The sequence below is a fragment of the Anabrus simplex genome, chromosome 10 (genome assembly GCF_040414725.1).
Source record: "Anabrus simplex isolate iqAnaSimp1 chromosome 10, ASM4041472v1, whole genome shotgun sequence".
Taxonomy (NCBI): Eukaryota; Metazoa; Arthropoda; class Insecta; order Orthoptera; family Tettigoniidae; genus Anabrus; species Anabrus simplex.
Window position 1 is genome coordinate 89,610,865 of NC_090274.1, and position 22,961 is coordinate 89,633,825.

Genomic DNA, 22,961 nt, shown 5'->3' on the forward strand with positions numbered 1-22,961 from the left:
AATGAAACTATAGTTTGCGACTATCGAATAATTCCATAGTTTTCATTCTGAATGCCCATCGCTAGGTAGCAGTCTACTGTATATCTTTCATGTCGTTGGTACGCACGCCATGTATTTTCAGTCCTGTGGTTTTGTGTAATGGTTGGTCCTGGTTGTCCCAGATGACTTTTGACTTTTATCCATGTGCAGTAGTTAGCTGGAGATAAGTGAATTATACCGGATGTGTATGTATACGGTTGAGGAACGACGCACTGTTTATAAATTTGTGAGGGGCCGTATTCACCATTTCCGGTTTACTTTCGAAGTGCTTGGCTTGTTGTTACTTAATGTTCGAATTAATTTGTTTTGTGCTGTGCATCTCGGACATATTGCGGCTGCTTCTGCCGGTTTATTCTGTGGATTGCACTGTTTCCGTTAATATTTTCTACATCAGGAAATTGCAGTCTCTTACGTTTTACACCGTGTCCAAAGGAGTCTCAGTCTTATACATCTCTATAAGGAACTTTATACCGTACTTTACGTGATAGGAAATAAGATAAGCTTTATTGTTCACTTCTCATTTAAACATAAAAGATCATCGGTAGATAATTCTGTTTTTCAGCCTACTGTAGGGTGTCTCCATTAAATATATCTCAGCTACCATTCCTAGCGATAAAACATGCAAATTTGTTCTAACATGGTACCGAATTGATCCTGAATAGCCTGCTCACGCTCAGTAGTATACACTGGCACCAAAGAGTATTGGCACACCTACTATTATATATGCATTCCACACAAATACATGTGATATCAAAACACGATATATTTATTGAAGTGTACAGTAGTAAATATAATGTTCTTCGAGTATAATTGGTTTCTCACAACAAAAATAATAGTTTACAAAACAAAATCAGTTGCTCTACACATCAAAAAAAGTATTGGCACACTTATACACAAATGAAATTAAAGTCTCTGTAATTCACATAACTCAAGTCTAGTAGCCTTCGTGCTTACCGTTGGCACTGATGACAGCTTGTAGACGTCTTGGCATGGAGGGAACCATGTTGCGAGTTATCTCTCGTGAGATCTTTGACCATTCCTCCAACAACACCGTCTGTAGAATAACATTTTCAAACTTTTGTCTCCAAGTGAGCCCAAAGGTGCTCTATTGAGTTAAGACCAGGGCTTTGTGTGAAGTGAAAACTTTTCTTGGTGCATTATATAGTAACCACTCCCACGTTCACAGAGCCATATGTTTCGGGTCGTTGTCTTGTTGAAAGTTAAAGTAACTAAGAATTTAATTATGTAACAACTATACGTGAAAATATAAGTATTGAATAGGTGGAATAAATTAAAACACCTTTATCATTGTTGAACCTTCAATAATAGCCGAGTCACCAATACCAGAAGTTCCCATGCATTCCCAAATGACTATGCTCCCTCCCCTATGTTTTACTGTAGGTAGGGCATGTAGTGATTGGAGCTCTGTATTTCGTTTGCACCACACTTTTACATTTCCATCAGACCCAAACTTGGATTCGTTAGAATATAGCACAGAATTCCAAAATTCAATCGATTTATTGACATAATCTTTGGCGAACTGGAAGTGTTTTTTTCGGTTAATTTCCGAAATAAATGGTTTCTTTCTGGGAGATCTCCCATGAATATCAACTGCGTTCAAAGTATTCGTAATAGTTTGAGCACTGACCTGTTTGTTGGATGTTGCCTTGATGTCCGATACAATCGACCCTGCATTTTAAAGGACTCTTTTAGTGCAAGGCGAACCAGGCTTTGATGCTTCCTACATGTAGGAACTCTTGGATGTTCAGATCTGTGTGTATTGTTTGTTGTACCTGTCTCTTGCAACTTCTTGATGATTGCCCGCATTGTTGAATAAGTAACAGAAAGTTCTTTACCAAATCCATGGTAACTTTTACCCTACGAATGCAAGAAAACCACCATGGTGTGGAATGACACGGAATGCTTCTTTGCCTTCAGATTTATCCTGACAAGTGAATGACCCATACACTGGCGTCAGGCAAGCGACTGAACTGTTTGTCAACTCCGATTGCACAAATCTGGTATGCACGCCGCTGTCTGTAAAGCTCAATAACAAATGACGTACAGTGTGCCAATACTTTTTTGAGCAGGAGAAAATCTTGATTGAATAGATTACATGTGTTTATGTTGTGTTTAGAAAATAGTTTAATATGCATATTTTTTCCTTTATTGAGTAAGGGTTAATGGTATACTTATAATGCTCCTAGTATATATATAATTGTATTATATGCGAAACGGTGTCTGTGCCAATATTGTAGGTGCTGTTCCAACAGAAATTCAGAACTGCTTCAGAACTGTGAGTTCTGAATTCAAGCTGTTCTAACTACATTCAGAAGCATTTCAGAGCCCATGCCAGCAGCGTGGGTTCAATACCAGGGACTGCATGTTGTATACATGCACATTTGATTCGACCAGTAAATGGTGTGACTACTATCTGCGCACATTTTAGTGATAGATTTACACCCTAGCGCTGAAGTGGTCAACTTCGGTTATCTTCCAGATTCGTATTGGCAACCTTTGAAACACAAACTAAGAATCGCTTATCATCACTGTGTGACATGTGGCGTACACTTTAAGTACTCGTACTGTTGTTGTTTACACAGCAAAGCCAAACTATAGAATTCATGCTAGGAACACGTTTCGCAACGGGAAATGTTATATAGTATTATATATTGTGTGTGTGACACAGTTGTTTGCTTAAAATAATAAAGGTTTATAAAATTCATATCGATCTATCATATTATCGATTCAATTCAGATTTCATTTCCATTCAGTTGGCAGTATTAACAGAGCCCTTTTTACTTCTCCAACGAGTACAAAAATCTATCACTAAAAAGTGCGCATACTATACATGCAGTACTTCTCACTGGAATAGTGAGGTCTTCCATCATCCATTGTTTAACATTTTGTAACAATTCGTAGATGCTGTTCATACAGTTCATGTATGTTCATTAAGATAATTTTGAAGGAGTTCATAGCCCGTTCGGAACTGTGTTTTGTGACAAAGTAGTTTATAGCCAGTTCAGAACTGTTGATCGGAACTGTTGTAATGAAGGAGTTCATAGCCAGTTGGAACTGTTCTTGTAACAAAGGAGTTCAAAGCCAGTTCAGAACTGTTTGTTTTAGTGGACATACAGTATATATTGTAGCATAATCAGTAATGGTTGCAACTTTCTGGATAAACTTGCCAATGAGTACCTGGCTATTCTCTATCAAATAATTTGTTTGATCAATAAGGAATCTGGCTGAACTGCTACTGAATTCAACATATTGTATGGAGGCTATGAAAGGGGCTGCTAGCCCAGGTGAGTACTGTGCATCGAGAGAAGAAGTATGGCTATATCTATGTAAGAAACTGGCTTATTAAAATACTTAAGGTACAGGGGTTCCTCACAATTGCCATTAACATTCAGAATGATTTATATAATTGGTAAGTGTGTTGAATAAGATGGGGCCCACCACTTACTTCCAAAGCTTTGTGTATTGAAAACAAAACTGGATGTACTATATCAAACATTCCTAATAGTGACTTTCAAATTTTATATTGTATCTGAATCTCCGCTGGACTCGAGTATAAAGAGAGTGAGGTTTATATTGAGCAGTACAAAATGTACATGGCCAATAGAGCTAGCGGAGGGACAGGGCACAGGGATTTTGTCTTCACAGTGGCTAAATGTGGATCATTTGCCCTGCAAGTTGAGCAAGAAATGAATAGTTTTGAAGGTTTGGTTGTAGAATTTATTTTTTTGTTTGTTACAGTTGGCTTTACATTGCACTGACATAGATAGGTCTTATGGTAATGATGGGATAAGAGTGGGAAGGAAGTCGCAGCCCTAGAGAAAGTTTTCTGTGTTTTCCCATTTTCATGCCAAGGAAATGCTGGGACTCTACGTTACTCAAGGTGACTGTTACTTGGTTCCCACTCCTAGCCATAATGCCGTGTCAGTGTGATGTAAATAAATAGTAAAAAAAAAGGGAGGTACATCAAACCAAGTCATTAGACTCCCAGTGTAGTTGGTGATATGTAAGTTGCATAGTCACAGGCTTTTCAAAAGAGGTATGCAAATTAATCCCATTCTGTTGGTGTGGGTTGTTCTGTCATTGAAAATGCTTTTCCCTGAGGTTCATTTTCCAGGTAAAACTGGAGGTCCTGTGGCTATGAGCACAGTATCAACAGTTGCCTAAAAGTACAGACTTGACTACAAAACAGCAATAATAGTGTTTGTTGCTCATGTTTCAGTGCAAGGTCCGCGGAAATAATCTACATCCCGAAAGCATCTAGACCTTCACACGCACTTTAAAATGGACTTGGAAGTAAAGGTCAAAGAGGAACCGATCTGCTTTGAGGAAACTTCAAATACTTCATGTGTAAGTATCATTCCAGGTAACTTTATAGTGATTACAATTAAACCCTTAGCAGTCGCCTGAGTTTGACTGGTTACATAACTCTACTTTTATCTGATGTTCAGGAGATGTATGATTATCTTGCTGTCTATTCCTAAAGCTCATATATATTTGTATACTGATCTCAAATTGACTAAGTATATTTTTTATGATTACACAAATGCAGAATTTCCAGGTATGCACCTTTTTATGTGGCACAGCATATCTGAAAGCTGAAGAAGTGGTTATTCTCTTCATCTCTCTGGGCTTTGTAGCTCTTGTCAGGAAAAACGGCGATCTGAGTAGCTCAGATTGTGGAGGGTTTGCCTTCTGGTTTCAAGTTGGCATATTAAATCCTTTATCACCCTGATGGTATTAAAGGTGCTCAAATATATTAGCCTCTTGCGGGAATGATTTCCATCATCTTAGTGTTTTAAAACCTTTAAAGCTAGTTTTGCACCGCATAGAATCAATAAGTGTTAGGCTGGTGCGTGGGTAGTCTTCCTCTGCTTCAATAATTTACAGTACGAACAGCAAATAATAGCCACGAATTCATGGACATGATGGGAGGTTTGATCCGCTCTTGTCTAAATTCCAGCCCAACACCAACATAGAAAGATTCCGTCTGACATGATATAATGAATTGCACGTTTAGATCATAAGGAGTCAAATAATTCAGTGGTAAACCAGTTCATTCTAGAAAGTGTTCTAAGAATAATAAGGCAAAGATATTAACTTTGGTAGTATAATAGTTAATTTTTTAATAGGTCAATGCTTAAGAGGGCTACAACAGAACAAACAGTACCAAGAAACTTTTTATCAATAATTGATTTTTCTAGGTAAATAATCTGACATTTTAATAAATGTTTGAAGTGTCACGTAACATAAGAATAACCAGTTGAACTTTTTATAAATGTTCTAAAGTGTTCCACTATGTATTAATGTGTTCCATTACAACAAACATTATCAAGAAATGGGCATTACGTGTGTATGTGTTAAAAATATATTGATGATGTCTTATGTATAGATGAATAACGTTAGACCTTAAGTTATGGGGAATATTGATTTATGATGTGGAAATCGCTAATGAAGTGAGTTGGGGCTCCCGAAACATGTACAAGTGAAATAATTGTACAAAATTAGAAACTGGTAATATATTGACTGGGCAGATCAAACCATCACATGTAGCATATTATATGGTGGACGTCATTCATTGTTATTGGAAATAGTGGATAGTTGTTGGCATTGGAACCTTGTATTCAATATTTTTCCCCGTGAATAGTTTAATGATTGGTTATGTAACACTCATTATTTTCAATGTAAACTAACTGAACAGGCCCTATTCTTTAAAGAATGAGCACCTTTATCTTACCTAGAAGGCCCCAGTAAGATTTCCATTTAGTTTGAGATATCAGTACCTGAAACTTAATGCTTGTTCTGGATCCTATTAGTGGTATGGACTTTTCTTCATTAGGTAAAATTACTACAGTGGCATTTGGGTTACTTTTCAAGATAAAAGTACTGGTGGTCACTTGTCGGTTCCTTTTCGCCTAAAATCATGTGGGGGTCGTTTCCATTAATGCAGTATTGATAATTCTATATTATCCTCTTTGGCACAAACAGATTTAAATTTAACTTTTATATGGGGAGCTTGTTCATTATTGATTTTTACTCATCTTTTCTCGTGATTAAAAAGATTTCATAATGTTGATCGACAACTTTGGTAATTGGATTTTCTACTGTCACAATATTCTTAAGGCTTCTTAAAGTGTTGCTTTTGAGAATGCACAGATGGATAAATCTAGGGGAGTACTATAATTTTTCCCTGTTATTGTCAGGAATTAACAGGGGTCATGTGGATAGTGAGATGGTTAAGTACTACATTGAAATGAGAAGTCACCTTATACTGTATTTAAAAACCAGTTAATTGCAAAATTGTTGACCACCTCTTTTTCCACCGTGATATTACATCACTGGTATCACCTGGCCTGAGTGTGTGGTTGTAGGTACTGCAACAGCTGTATTAATGTTCCATGAAATCTACCACAACTGAAGGAATGTTATAACAACCTTATTATTCTTTTTTATAGAAACAAATTCCTGCAGGATTTCATTAATTATCTTACAAGCAAGTCTACAGGTTTAGAGTGATAGGGCAGGCCATGATGTTAATGTGATAAAAGAATTGTAGTAAATATTAGTTCAACTAAGACCTCTTGCCATGTTTACAGACCGCTCAGCTAACATAACCTAGATATGCACTAATTACATAATGTAAAATTGTTTAGTTCAGTGATCAATCATTATTTTCAGCATAATTACATCAGAGGTTAAATGTTTAGCAGTTTTCAATGATGTCACAGACCCGTATGGCCCTCCAGAGCAATAGAATAGTAATCCCCGGTATTGAATGATTATGAATGAGCAGTAGAACACTAGAAGTTCAAAATCCTCTGTTGTCTTGTTCAGGGTAAAAATACTAAAATAGTTCAATTTTGCAGTTACTGTTACCCGTCTGTTAATACGAATGCTGTGAGGGGAATAAATTGATATTTTTTCATATCCGTTTATTACGTAGTATTCTGCACCAAGCCACTCATTCCTGATACTCGGCTGACTAAATTTCTGTGGAAAACACTGCACTAGTTAGAGAAGAAACTGGTAGGACAGGATAAATTTACATGGAAACCTGCATCATTCTAGTCCATGGACCATGAGCCATGCATATTAGTAATGACTTTAATCTATATAATAAAATTGTCACAACTGGGTAAATATATATTGATTATTTTGGCAGCACTTTCTTTTAATTTTCCATTTCAGGTGTAATAATGATACCTAAATATTTTTTACCTTAGGGGTCTTGCCTTTTTTTTGTTGTTGTTTGAGTACTTGTAACTGAAAAACTACTGGCTGTATTTGAACCCGCATTTAGATTCCTCTTATCCATGGATAGTTTTTAGGTTCAGTATCATTTCAACATCCTTGAATTGACTGTATTTATGTGAAGACTGGAACAATGATTTTACTCTCCCAAAAAATATACATGGCCAACCTTATTTTAAATCTACCAACCTTACTGGAAATCTGTTTGTAAAACTTCCTGCTCATGTACACTATTTTGTTAGGAGGATTAATGAGGGAGATATCTTTTCAGAATGCCTTACAATCTTAACTCCTAAAGCACACAGCCTGTGAGAAACATTCTTTCTACCTGACAGGAACTTCACATTTATTGTACATTACTTAGATTGAATAATTTTTTATATCCACATGAAACAGTAGACATGCTGTCATAATAGCACTTTGAGGAATCTCATGAGTCAGACTCTTCATGAGAGTGAAAGCTACTGGGACAGTCATCAGCATCCTCCTTCGCATTTTCAGAAGTCACTGATGTGGACTAGTCACCTCACCTGACAATGTTCTCAACCTCACAAATCATCCAACTTTACCATGATACACTTCCAGCACCCGTGTTAATGGTCATTCGATCCAGTTCCTTCCCATCAGCTGCAACCACCACCACATCCTCTTCTCCAGTGTTTGTAGACTTCGTATTCTGCTCCTGGATCAAATGACTTAGGTACTCTTCTCAAAATCTTGTTGCAACTGTGGTAGAAATCAACATCACCTTGAAAAGTTCACACAATCCAGTTGATCTAAATCTAGTATTCCCATGCAGACATTGTCTTGCAGAATACTTGAAGGTGAAAGTTGTTTGAGATCTTCAGGCTTCTCAGGCAAGTAGGCAAGCGGACAGGAATCAACGACGGCTTCACACTTCCACAGTAGTGTCGTCAACACTTCACAGCACAGTGAAGCTCTCCCGAAGACACATCTCAAATTTCTCTTTACTATCTGAATCAGACTTTGCCACTAACCACCCCACCAGCCTGCTGTGGGAGGGTTAATTCTGTACTGTATTTGCTGCATTGTGGACTCTCTTTCTGTGTGGTGTTAGTCGAGAGTTCAAAACAAATTATCTGTACCATTGAAATTTGTTCCATTTTTGTTGTAGAACCTTTCGGTCTTTCTCATCAAGTGATGAACTGTCGAAAACTCAGTAAGAATCCATTCGTTATGAAATTGCTGACCTGTTCAAGTGCACTGCCCTGAACACAGCAAATGTGAAGAACATAATCCACCCCATCCTTTTTACTTTCAGTATCAAGAGTCCAGCACCTCAAATACCGATAGAGTTCCTCAATCAGCAACCGCCTTCTTAGCTTTGTGCCGTTTTTCATCTCACACATCTTGACATCATGGTCTGGCTTCTCCTTCATCCTTGTATAACAGAAAATCTTTCACGCAAATGCAGCAGTAACATGCGAGTGCCAACATGTAATATTCTACCACCCACTGGCCCCTCTCTAAACCTGAACACAACAGAGGGAATAAGTTCAATTAAGTTTGGACTTTTGTCATACAGTCATTCAGTGACAACTCCCTCTTCCTTTTACTGGATGTGTTGAATATGGGCCTAATTCGCATCATTGCACTGTCCTTAATTACACCCTGATGAGGTAAAATGTAGCCTTTACCTCTAGCCCCTTCATAATGTCTCTCTTCAACAATACCACCTTTAGCCCATTCTTCCAGTACAGCATCATACACTTCAAATTAATTCTCATGAATAATTTTCTCAGTTATAGTACAGTCTTTTTCTGCAACATTGCTGTGTCATATATTACTTGCAATCCCTATTGTTTCTCAAGTCTTGTGTCAAGCGGGCAATGATGTTAGTGAATTTACTCTTAAGGAATTGGAAAGGATGGTAGATATACTCCATTGTTATAAAGCAGCAGGAATATAGGATATTAGGCCTGAAATGGTGAGGTATAGCTGGAAGGAACGGTTGAAATGGCTTCATAAAATAAGATTATAATGCAGTGTTAGTAAGGCACCTTCAGATTGGATGAATGCTGTACTTGCACCTACCTATAATCCATCAAAGAAGAAGGAATGCAACAGTTATCAAGGTTTCTTAATAATCGGTATACCAGGCAAGGTGTTCAATGGCATCTTTGAAGGGAGGGTGAGATCAGTGATTCAGAGAAAGTAGGATGAATAGCAGTGAGGTTCCAAGCCATAAAGGGGATGTCAGGATTGTATTTTCTCTATTAGCCAGAATTTTGAAAATTCTTTGTTGTTCGTAGTTTACATAGATCATCTGCTAAGAGGTAGAAAGTGGCAATAAGGTGAAAATTTAGTAAGCATTATGGCGTATGCTGACAACTTTATCTTAATGGCAGATTTTGTGCAAAGCCTGCAATCTGCTGTCTTGTAACATGAAAATAGGTACAATGAGTATGGCATGAAAATTAGCCTTTCTAAGACTAAATTGATGTCAGTAGGTAAGACATCCAAGAAAATTGAATGTCAGATTGGGTATGTGGAAGTTGGAACAGGTAGATAATTTCAAATATTTTGGACGTGTGTACTCCCAGGTTTATAATGTAGTAAGTGAACTGGAATCAAGCTAATGCAGTCTGCTCACAGTTTCAATCAACAGTATTCTGGAAGAATGAAGTCAGCTCCTGGACGAAACTATCTTAACATAGGTGTTTTTCAGACCAACTTTGTTTTACGGGAGTGAAAGCTCGGTGGACTCAGGATAACTTATTCACAACTTAGAAGTAACAGACATGAAAGTAGCAAGAATGATTGCAGGTAAAACAGGTGGGAACAATGACAGGAGGGTACTTGTTATGAAGAGATAAAGGCTAAGTTAGGATTGAACTGAATGAATGAAGCTGTAGTCATGTGGGGTCATGTGAGGCGAATGGAGCAGGATAGTTTACATAGGAGAATGATGGAGTTGGTCATGGAGGGTAAGAGGAATACAGGGAGACCATGGCAATGATGATTAGACTCGGTTTTTAATTATTTAAAAATCAGAGATATAGAACTAGTTTGAAACAGGGGATTGTTGTGGTGATTTGTACATTCACAGAGGCTTGCAGACTGAACACCGGAAGGAACAACAGTTTATAATGAATATGTATGTATCTGTTCCTTTAACAGGGCATTTTATAATGTGCTCATAGATAACCATTGCATTAGCACAGAGTCTGTGTTTGCCGCTATTGGCAGCATGGCCTGAAGATATCTGGAAGATTCGTCTGTTCTTTATACAGTACAAAATACTAAATGCATTCTTACATACAATCATCAGTTTATTGCCATATTACATGATATACAAAAATGCTATCTGATTTGAGTGTTGGTTCACTTTTAGTTCACCTCCTTGATGGTGATTTTTGATCAGTCAGCCCCATTACAAAAAAGAGTCTTGCTATTTGAATGAGAATGGAACTAAATTTTCAAGGAATGGTCCTTCTCATCTTAATTTAGCCATTCAGAATGTTGATAATACTAATAATGATAATAATAATAATAATAGTGGCCTGTTGCAGATTTTTTTAACTGACACCTCTAGAAAAACATGAATGTCTAAGCACTGAGGCAAAGAACAATAAATTTGTCATATGTTCCATACTGTGCATCTCAACCAGGATGATAAGTAAAGGATGTGTTTCATGTAGACTCATTACACTGCACCATTCCACATGTGTCAGTGCTTGTGCACTACAAAGGAATTATACCTTTATAGGCCTCTATTAGATCCTCATGTTCAATACAAGATATGAATTGCATTATTGGGGTGTCTGTGTTTTCCCCTATTGGCAGCTTGGCCTGAAGTTATCAATGAAGTTATCCATGAGTTTGTGTTGATTAGGAGGATGTAATAAAGTCTTGTAGGTGTATAATTCATTACTGCCAGTACGAACATGAGCTGATGTTATGTAACCCTGCAAAAGACGCAAATACTGCACATATTTAATTAATTTAATTTAATTAACACACTATTGAGTTAAAAGAAGATATATGATGGTTCAACCTTTCAGTACTATTAAAATTTTTACATTCCTTGCTTAATTATAAGTGGTATCAACCTTTATTCTTGATCACATTTTGTTTACCTGTGCATTGTCTTTTATACTTTTTACTGATCAGCTGAAATTTCAACACACAGTGCTCTCTGAAGTGTTTTAGTGCTTCACAAACAGCAACTGATGGAATTATTTAAACTTCTCATTTTATTTACCTGTGCATTGTCTTTTATATTTATTTGTGATTGGCTGATGATGGCCAAGGATAATGGTCGACACCAATACAATTGTAATTAAGTAGGAATGTAAAAATTACATTTCATATTTTAATAGTATTGAAAGGTTGAACCATGATATATCATATATCTTCTTTTAACTAAATAGTGAAATCACCTCAATACAAAACATTATGAAATTCTTATCTCTTAATATTTTACACACGGCTTGCAATATAATCAACATATTCACTATATAAAGAAAGGACTACATAGTTGGTGACTTAATCTTGATCATGTCTATCAAAATCCATTTCTTGTTGAATTCTCTGTACAAGACCAGGGTTCAATAAAACAGTACCTTTCAAAATCACATATCACAATTACAAGACAGGTCGATCTGACCAGTAAAGAAAATTAAATTACTTATGGCTTTCAGTGTTGGGAGTATATGAGGACAAGTTAATCTTGCCAGATGCAGGTCTTTTCATTTGACGCCGGTAGGCGACCTGTGCGTCTTGATGAGGATGAAATGATGATGACGACAACACATACACCCAGCCCCATGTCAGCAAAATTAGCCACTTACGGTAAAAATTCCCGACCATGCCGGGAATCGAGCCTGGGACCCCTGTGACCAAAGGCCAGCATGTTAACCATTTAGCCATGGAGCCGGACAATCTGACCATTGAGACACTTCCTGTATACAGCTTTGAGTTGACCAGAATTTTATATCCATCTTAAACTCTATGTGAGGAGGTATCTTAGTGCAGAATCCTTTCCCCAGACATATGTTCTGCAAGACCTTGTACACTTAACATGATGATACCATTCATTGCAGTTATTTTCTTAAAGTTACAGAGGTATGAACCATCCTTTAACATAATATTATTAGGATAACTTATGCATTCTTCAATATCAGTACATGTTTTGTCCTGGTAGGAATATCTGTTTGCAGCCTTGGTTCACTTACCCATAAGATGCCTTGAATTTATTAAATGAAATGTAAAATTTAGGAACATTGCAACCTGAATGGTACTTTCACAATCAGTAAGCACTTCAAGCCCTAGATCACTGCAACATTTATGTGTATTAGCCACAGAATTACTGAAGGTTTATGCACTTAAGGAAATGTTTATCTTCTGTCTCACCCCCTCTAAATTCTTTCTCCTTAATCTATAACCAGTGTGCAGGCCTTTCACTTCCTGTAATAGTACCAAGTTCTTACAGGTATTTCACCTCAGTAATATTTTCTTGGTCTGGAGCACTACCATGTACAAAAACCTGCTTTTCTGCTAGGGAATTCATAGCAAATTTTATATTGTGAGCAGCATCAAGGAAAGTTAATGCCTTTTGCTCAAACTCTGCTGGATGTGGAAAAGAACACTAGGGAGTTCAGTCCAACAGACTTCATTCCTAAGGCTATTAGTCGCAATCCCATCACAGCTGCTGACTATATGATTTTTTTGTATGAGCCCTCCATAAACTGGTATTTTTGAGCTCCTATTCAGTGTTGCCACCATAAAGTCTAATGCTTCCTTGGCCACTTCATACTCACCAGTGTCTAAGTATACCTGAGCTAAGTCAACACAGATACAAAACTGTTTATTGTCCCGCACCAAGTTCTTCTTAACAGCTGTTTCATTAATCATCTAAGTTCCGAGGATTGATTGTGAAAAAGCCATAACTTCTTCTTTCTTTTAAAAAGTCTCCTCTATAAAATCTCAACTGCCATCAAGAGATGTTGCCCAGTGAGAAATATTTTGAAGATGTGGTGGTGTAAAAATTTCTTGAGGTACCGGTAACAATAGGGATACTGGGGATATCGATGCATGGTTGGTTTGGCATGAAGCCTGACAAGGTCTTGGATCAGCTCTTGGAAATAGCTGCCCAGAACATTGAGACCGGAACCATTATGTTTCTTGTGAAGACTTTCAATGATTTCTTGCTGATGGAAGACTTTCTTCCTGTTCCTCTTTGTTTGCTTTGCTATGATTTCAGCCATTTTATTTTTCTGGTAGCCTGCTCTAATTACTGCATTAATTTTTTAGGAATGGGGCAAAAGCTGTAGATTTAGTCATAGGTTTGGTGATTTTAAAAATAAAATTTTAAAACAGCATCACCCAGATCACTACAATTTTAAGTTGCGTCATAAATAGGAGCAGCAAATCGTTAGGAACAGATAATTTATATCTGTTTAATAGTCTCACTTAAATTTTAACAGGTGGCATCTGGTGGGTTTTCTTGGTTACATTTTATTGGCAGTGAGCACTCTATTTTCCTTGTTTGTAAATGTGAGGGAAAATAAAATGCTTAGAACCGTGTCATGTTTGGCAGAAATAGCCACTGGTCATTTGATACATGTACTTAACTTCGAAGAGTGTGGAGCATAAATGTCTGTACTGGGTGGGATATAATTTGTCTTTTTTCACCTGACAACCCGTTGTTGAGTTAATTCCTTGGTCTTTGAAAAGAAAATCGGAAACATGGTCGGTGAATAATAACTCTGTCTCACAGCACTTCCTGTGTTTAAACATTAAAATGGGTTTAATGTCAAACAGGAATTTCAAAAGCAATGTCAGTTATAATTTAGTAAACTTAGTTAAAACAAAATGTATCCTTGGATTAGTTACACTGATTTGTGCAGCCGTATACTGAACATAGGGCTGGCATTCTAGGGACAACAGTCTGACCTTTTGCTTTTCAATAAATATGAAGTCCTGTCCCAATGCACAATATATCTTTATTGAGCAAGTGGCCATGCGGTTAGGGTCATACAGCTGTGAGCTTGTATTAGGGAAATAGTGGGTTAGACCCACTGTTGGTAGCCTTAAGGTGGTTTCCATTTTCCTGTTTTTGCAGCAGGCAAATGCAGGGGCTGTACCTTAATTAGGGCCGTGGTCAGTTTCTTTCCACTCCTAGCCCTTCCCTATCCTATCGCTGCCAAAAGACCTATCTGTGTCGGTGCAACGTAGAGCAAGTTGCAATATCCCTGTCAGCTGACCATATGTACTCGTGCCTTCACAAGGAGCACTGATGTCAGGCATACAGGCCCTCTGCGATATTGTAGATAACTCATAGGTTATGGTTCATGTTGTTTAGGGGTTATGTCCTTGATGCCGTCCAAATGAGGTGGCCTGCTCTAATCCATCTCTGGTGCTCATTGCCTGTTGTCTTCTGGATTGGCCCAGAACAAGTTTGTCACTTGTATTTAGGGTCTCAGTTTCATCCTTGGCTCTTATGATATGAAAGTGACTGAGATATGAGCAGTATGGGTAACACCATTCCTAATACAGACAGATCCTATAGGAAAAGGTGTGAAATAGCTGGTCTGTGTGTACATTTCAGTGAATATGAGAGACTGTTATGTAACAGCACTGTCTTGCTGGAAGAGGAAAGCAATGTAAAACTACCTTACTCTTTATTTCCTTAGTTTGCCTCCCCAGTGACACGTTGCTCTGTATTGCAGCTGATAGTACAGCTACTGAGGATCCTCCCTGCCGTCAGGCAGAGCACTTCATATACAAGGAGAAATTTGGAAGGTACATTTTCCTGCTAAGTTGTATGTGATTAATTGTGAAGTTCTTAATATTTCAGAATTGGTTTGTATATAATGAGCAGATTATTTGACCGGGTGAGTTGGCCATGCGGTCAGGGGCACGCAGCTGTTAGCTTGCATCCCGGAGATAGTGGGTTCGGATCCCACTGTTGGCAGTCCTGAAGATGGTTTTCCGTGGTTTCCCATTTTCACACCACACAAATGCTGGGGCTGTACCTTAATTAAGGCTGTGGCCACTTCCTTGCATATCACAAACAGCAGTTTCTCAGTGCGTTAGATCATTATATCCAAGATAGATGCCATGTTGAAACCGAACTGATAATAGGGGACACAAATATAGACCTTTTAAATGAACACGACTGTGACGAATATCTCAACATGGTACAAGAAAGAAATTTTCAGTCCTTAATAAACAATCCTACTAGAGTATCTGGTACAAGTAAATCCTGTATTGATCATGCTTTAATTAAAAGTAGGTTGAGAAATGACGACATTCTGTCTATCATCTCTCAAAGTAAAATTTCAGATCATTATCCTATAATAGTAAGTCTCAACATTCAAAATGCCTCGGTCCCTAATTATATACCAAATTTTCGACGTAACTGCTTTAAAATAGATCATTTTCAGCTTAAAAATCATTTAAGTAAAATAAATTGGGGAGACATCTTAAACAGCAGTGATTTAGATATCAAACTTGATAAATTCGTGAATACAATTAAAAACTGCATGAGCCTGTCCACTGTTAAATTGAAATCAAAGGAAGTCAAAAGAACAGAATGGATTTCTTACGGTTTGGTAAAATCTATTCACACAAGAGACCGACTTTATCAACAATATTTAAAAAATAAGGATAACTTGGAAATTAAAGAACAGTACAGGAAATATAGGAACAAACTAAATGATCTAATTATGAAAACGAAAACTGAGTATTATAGGAATCTGATCAATCGCAATTCAAATAACCGGGGTAAGGTCTGGGGCATAGTCAATGAAATAACACAAAGGTCAGTTAGAAAAGAAGAGATCAAGGAAATCAGATATAAAGGTGAGATCTGGAAAGATGACATAAATATTTCTAATAAATTAAACAATTATTTCATTAACGAAACCACTGAGAAGGCAAAGCATCACAGACAGATTTCCGACTCCACATTAAATATCGCTCGCAACCCTCATACTTGCTTCCATGCACCGGTAACAGAATACGATCTGAAGAGATGTTTGAGTGAAGTACATGAAAACAAAGCTGTAGGAATAGACAATATTTTGGCTCGAATTATTAAAGAAAATATAGAGTCATTAAAGGAACCGTTGCTGAATATTATCAATGATTCCTTCACCTTAGATAACTTTCCAAAACAGCTTAAAACAACAATAGTAAAACCACTTCATAAGTCTGGAAATATTTATGACATTAGAAATTACAGACCCATTTCGATAACTACAACAATATCAAAAATATTCGATAAATGCTTAAAGAACAATATTTACCAATTTTTAGAAAAACACCAAATACTCTCGCCCAGACAGTTTGGATTCATTAAAAATCTCGGAATGACTGATGCTATATCTGCCTTAACAAAGAGAATATATGAAAATCTTAATTCTTCTCTGCTCTCGACAGGGATATTTCTCGACATTGAAAAGGCATTCGATAGTGTGTCACACCGCTTGCTCCTCCAGAAATTGGAAAAATACGGCTTTAGGGGTAATGTGCTGGATTTGCATGAGAGTTACTTGACAGATCAAGTACAGTATGTCAAAATTTATCATCATCTAAGCACACCGATGATAATAATGAAGGGTGTCCCACAAGGCACAGTATTAGGTCCTTTATTGTTTATTCTATTTTTTAATGATCTAGAGAAAACAATAGTAAATGCCGAACATACACACATCGTAACATATGCACATGATACAGTCATTTATGTTGAGGGTGATAGCTGGAATCTCATCAGACAGAGAGCAACTCGAGCACTGCTTAAAGTTAAAGCATGGTTAGATAATAATGAATTATTTCTAAACATTAAAAAGACAAAATTTATGAATTTTTCTGTAACAGATACACGAAACGATTTTAGTGAATTAATTGTACACAACATCAACTGTAAATTTAATTGTAACTACTACAAAATTTATAAAGTAAATAATGTTAAGTATTTGGGAATATTAATTGATTCGAACATGAAATGGAGAAGTCACATTACCGATTTAAGAAAGAAAATCAGAAGAACTGTTTATATATTTCATAATTTAAAATACATATCCAGTATAAAATTGTTAAGAGAGGTTTATTACGCTTTAGTTCAGTCTATTCTTAGCTACGGAATTTTGGCATGGGGAGGAGCCTACAAAAATATAATCAATAAAATACGGGTTGTTCAAAACCTTATATTACGAATAATGTACCAGAAAGGAAGATTATACCCCAGTAGTCAATTATATGCTGAAGCAAATATATTTAATGTAAAACAGCTCTATGCCCTTGAAATATACAAATATATTAACAAAAACAAAAATATAATTGAGAACATTAAACATGAATATTCAACACGCAGTAAGATGTACAAGATATACAAACCCAAACTTAGCATAACAAAGCGCAATTTCTTGTACTTCATTCCAAAATTCTTTAATGTCCTTCCCGGTTCTTTACAAACTACTTTATTAGGTCAGAAAATGAGTCTGAAGTGTCTTAAATCCTTTGTCAGGGATAATAAAACTGTTATGGAAGAAATAACTAAATGAGAATATCACGTCACCATATCCAATTTCTATGTAATTAGTATTCTAAATTACCACACACAAGGTTTCACCTTACGTGGTATTTTACTGATATCTACTCGACTCTGTTAAGGTTGGTGTGATTTTGTATAATAATAATAATAATAATAATAATAATAATAATAATAATAATAATAATAATAATAATTTGTTTAATGTGTGCAAGAGATAGTGACATGTTCAATTTATTTTAAGTATTAATATGTTGATAATAATACTACTACTTCTGTAATATATGTGGTTTATTTATAAGATTAATATTTCTCAAGTAACAATGTTATTAGAAGAGTTATGTATGTATAAAACAGAGTCCTGTAAATATGTAAACGACATGATGAATGAATAAATACTACTACTACTACTACTACTCCTACTCCTAGGCTTTCCCTGCCCCATTGTTGCCATATGACCTATCTATGTCGGTGTGACGTAAAGCAACTATAAACATTTTTTTTATAAAGCAGATTATATATAAGTATGTCTGTACATTTTCCTGATCATTCAGTGTTATTTTGAAAGGTTTTATGTTATATAATCTTTCTACTCTTCAGAAATAACTCTACCGGGCGAGTTGGCCGTGCGTGTAGAGGCGCGCGGCTGTGAGCTTGCATCCGGGAGATAGTAGGTTCGAATCCCACTATCGGCAGCCCTGAAAATGGTTTTCCGTGGTTTCCCATTTTCACACCAGGCAAATGCTGGGGCTGTACCTTAATTAAGGCCACGGACGCTTCCTTCCAGCTCCTAGGCCTTTCCTATCCCATCGTCGCCATAAGACCTATCTGTGTCGGTGCGACGTAAAGCCCCTAGCAAAAAAAAAAAATAACTCTGAGCCTTTGAACAGGTCATTCCTCCACTCCTGAAGTTCTCTTAGTTGTCATGCTTTTATGGATACTCAACATGGTGATTTTCTGACAAATGATAATGAAGATTTGGAACAAAACTGTCTCATTTACTAGGAAATGATGAATTGTTAAGCCCACTCATATATAAATATATTTGCAGATGTGTCTGGAAAATTTGTCTAATGTATTTACTTTTCCACAGGACAATCACAAAATTATATCAGAAGAGGTACATTTGAAAGAAGAACCAAAATCAGAGTTGGCAGTGCCAAGAGAAACACAGGTGAACACATTTGTAGTAATCTATTATTTTGATGACATTTTTCTGATAACGGAAATTTTTACAAACTGCTGAATAGACTTAATCGAGCAACTTCTCATTTTAAAGCAGACATTTTGAAGATGCTTGGAAAGATGTATAGTGACGTTTCCAATACTTTTAAACAATTTTCATATTTTCTTCATGTAGTTCAAAATTTTATGCTAGGATATCTATGGCAGCTATTATTGTTCAGAGTCCCTCCACTGCATAGCATCTTGTGGCTGGTTTCTTCATGGTTACTGCTACCTTATCCTAACCAGATTCAGGCTATGAGCATGGCTATCTTCCTTTCATCATGTGCCGAAGAGCTCCAACCCATTTCTTCAAAATGTTTATCCGAGATGCCAGTCTTCTTCTGAGTCCTCTTTTGCCAAGATTTTTTCCTCAAAATTTTACTTGTAGCAGACTGTCCTTTTTAGGAGTCCTCATAATGTGATACATGTATTCCAGCCTCTTTAGTTAAATTGTCTTGATAAGCTCAGGTCGACAGCTCGTTGTGTGGTGTACCACACTGTCGGCAGCCCTGACGATGGTTTTTATTGTTTCCCATTTTCATATCATTAATATGCTGGGTCTGTACGTTAATTGAGGCCATGGCTGCTTCCTTTCTACTTGCCCTTTCCTATCCTCTTGTCGGCATAAGACCTATCTCTGTTGCTGCAACATGGAAATACCCACAGGAATGACACAACCTGCCATTATATATCCACAGCTTGAAAGTTTGGATTCTCTTTTCTGTGGGTAATAAAATATATATGGCTCTACAGCATTTAGTAGGGAGGAGAGGACACAGCAATATGTTATTCTCTTTTTGAGCTTTTTCTGAAATCGTTTCAAGATAGGAGTTGCCAAATGCTAATGATGATGGACTCCGCTTTCTCTATCCAGCATTTGATTTCAGCACAATGGTCCTATGTTACTCCCTGGATATACCATATTTTTTACCTTGTCTGCCTGTATGTTGTACATCAGAAAGATTTCTGATGGTGTAGGCTTCCTTTTTGTATTACTTTTTGCCGGCCACGCAGTGTAGGGGTAGCTTGCCTGCCTCTTACCTGGAGGCCCCGGGTTTGATTCCCAGCCAGGGAAAGGATTTTTACGTGCATATGTGGGCTGGTGTAAATGTTCCACTCAGCCTATGTGATCAAATTTGAAGAGCTACCTGATGGTGAGATAGTGGCCCCAGTGTAGGAAGCCAAGAACAACAGCCGAGAGGTTCCGTCGTGCTGACCACACGACACCTCGTAGTCAGTAGGCTTTCAGGCTGAGCAGCAGTTGCTTGGTAGGCCATGGCCCTGCAGGGGCTGTTGCACCATGGCGTTTGGAGTTTGGTTTCTTTTGCTTTATGTCTCCCCGACACAGATAAGTCTTATGGCGACGATGGGACAGGAAAGGCCTAGAAGTGGGAAGGAAGTGGCCATGGCCTTAATTAAGGTACTGCCGCAGCATTTTCCTGGTGTGAAAATGGGAAACCATTGGAAAACAGTGGGGTTAGACCCACTATCTCCCGAGTACTGAAGATAGTTTTTGAAGCAGTTTTCCAGATGGAGTGGAATACTGCACTTTTTACATAGCCACATCACATTGGGCCATGTTTTATGACCCTAGCATACTTTGCATGGCCTAGATGGATGTTTCTTCTTTCTGTTTGAGGAATAGGCACTGGAAAATGTCCCCATACATTTGCCTGAAGTCACAGAGGCTGTGTTGTGTAGCCATTCTTTCTTTTGTTGTTCTAGGCAGGAGAGCAACACACTGCAACAATCGCTCGCAAATGCTATGAGAAATTTTGTATAATGCAGCCACCTGCCAGTATCCTTCATGAACACAATGTATGAATTGAAGTTAGCCATATCTAATAGGTACTTCATTATCTTTTTTAAGACCCTTGATAGTCCATTGCGTTACGGGAAAACATGCAAGGACTTGGTCTTGGCGATATACTGCATTCATTTTCTGGTTGTATCTTCCATTATCCTTGGAGTCTTTCACCACTTCCTCTCCTTCACCTCATTTTCTTTGAAGTTTCACATCAAGGTCCAAGTCCTTATCAACAGTTGAAAGTAAATGCACATCCTTTCTGTCTTTCCATTTTATGGTGAGAATATTATTAGCTGTCATACTAATAGCCTCACCTTTCCTCAGTTTTACTGCATGCAACTCTGGGGGCACATTCTTCCTGTTACAGCATATGGTACCCACAGCATGAGTTCCATTCTCCAACAAGGTGTGAAGAAGTTCAAGATATTTATTGTTATTTATCGTACAGCATATATATATACAGAAACAGGAAAGCAATTACATTATATTTTAATGTCCAAAGTTGTTATCCATTCTAGAGCCTCTGTATTGGCCTCTAGAAAATAAAACCAATCTCCAGGGTAGAGTCTTCTGCTACACTCCTTTGCAGTGTGTTCTATGGTTTGAAAAGGAGCACCACAGTCACACTCGGAGGATTGTATCTTCCCCTTTTACAGCTTATAAATCTCATATTTATTCCGTATTGGCTCAGCACAACTAAGGTTGAGTTATGAGTAGATTCCCACCTTCCAATACTTCTCAATTTCTATATAATAGGCTTATTAATTACATAATATAGACCATATAATCTCTAGTACATGTTTCGTTCCGATTATGGAACATCTTCAGCTAAAATTTGACAAAATGGCAAGACAATTAAAATACATTGATGTTATGATGATACAAAAGCTAAAAGATATGATAAAATGGCACGAAGATTAAAATATATAATTATGATGATGAAATAAAGTTCATTCATGTTGGTTAAAAATTCAACAAGTCAGTGTTCAAATGATGAATTAAAAACGGCGAAAAGGTTCTCCTTCATGTTGGAGACGTGTACATTTTGTTAATCTTGAAGATAAATTGAAGAAATACAAGATTTTCTTATGTGTATTTATCGGGGGAACTCTTAATAAAATAAACGTAGTTGAAGTTGAGTTGTGGTAAGATTATTGAAATGAGTCTGAAACGAGAAAAGAATGAGTAAAATAGAAAATATTTTAAGGAGAAAACCTTGTTAAAAATGTATGTTCGCGAGAATGAAGGATAATGGAGTTGATTACCTTATAATCAGTCGTGTCGTATTTAACGTCCTCCCTTATGCCGTGTTGTTAACTGACTGAGTCCTGTGTACGTGTGTAAGGCACTTGCGGTGGGCGGGGAGTATTGGAAGGAGAGGTAAGTGACGTGAGGAGAACGGGTGAAATGTTGTGTAGGGTGGACCTAACTGGGGAGTGGCGTTGTGATAGGCTAGGGGAAACGGAAGGAAAGGTAGGGGGACAATTGTGTGGGGTGGAGCTAATCGGAAGGAGGTGTGTTGGTTGTTTGTTGGGATTCTTTTTGATGGTTTTTCTAGATGAATCTAATTTGGTAGCCTCTTCTAATAATATATTTATATTTTCCGTAATTTCGTTAACATTCTGGTTGGGATTTCGCTTCTGATCAATTTCAATATAGATATTTTCAAGAATATTCATTAATTTGCCTTTGTTTAGCGTTTGTAGAATGGTTAAGTCCCTTTCTATTGATGTAAAACTGTGTTTATATTCGGTCATGTGAAGACTCATGGCAGAGTACTTCCTGTGTTTTTCGGCATTAATATGTTCTTGATATCTTACATCGATAGAAAGGGACTTAACCATTCTACGAACGCTAAACAAAGGCAAATTAATGAATATTCTTGAAAATATCTATATTGAAATTGATCAGAAGCGAAATCCCAACCAGAATGTTAACGAAATTACGGAAAATATAAATATATTATTAGAAGAGGCTACCAAATTAGATTCATCTAGAAAAACCATCAGAAAGAATCCCAACAAACAACCAACACACCTCCTTCCGATTAGCTCCACCCTACATAATTGTCCCCCTACCTTTCCTTCCGTTTCCCCTAGC

The 22,961-nt window shown here is 37.1% G+C and overlaps 1 protein-coding gene across 2 annotated transcripts in view; it reads left to right on the plus strand.

Moving 5' to 3' along the window:
- Window positions 1–4,303: 4,303 nt before the first annotated feature.
- The window catches only part of LOC136881880 (oocyte zinc finger protein XlCOF6-like), a 148,423-nt gene continuing 129,765 nt past the window's right edge, over window positions 4,304–22,961 (plus strand). Inside the window, exons 1-2 of one of the 2 annotated variants that reach the window (XM_068229434.1) lie at window positions 4,304–4,407; window positions 18,921–19,001. Coding sequence is in view for 1 of the 2 variants with exons in the window: in XM_068229435.1 (XP_068085536.1) it covers window positions 4,342–4,407; window positions 18,921–19,001 (147 nt within the window). In the remaining variant the exon portion in view is untranslated. The remainder of the gene's footprint in view (window positions 4,408–18,920; window positions 19,002–22,961) is intronic. The other variant, XM_068229435.1, reaches the window with a different exon arrangement.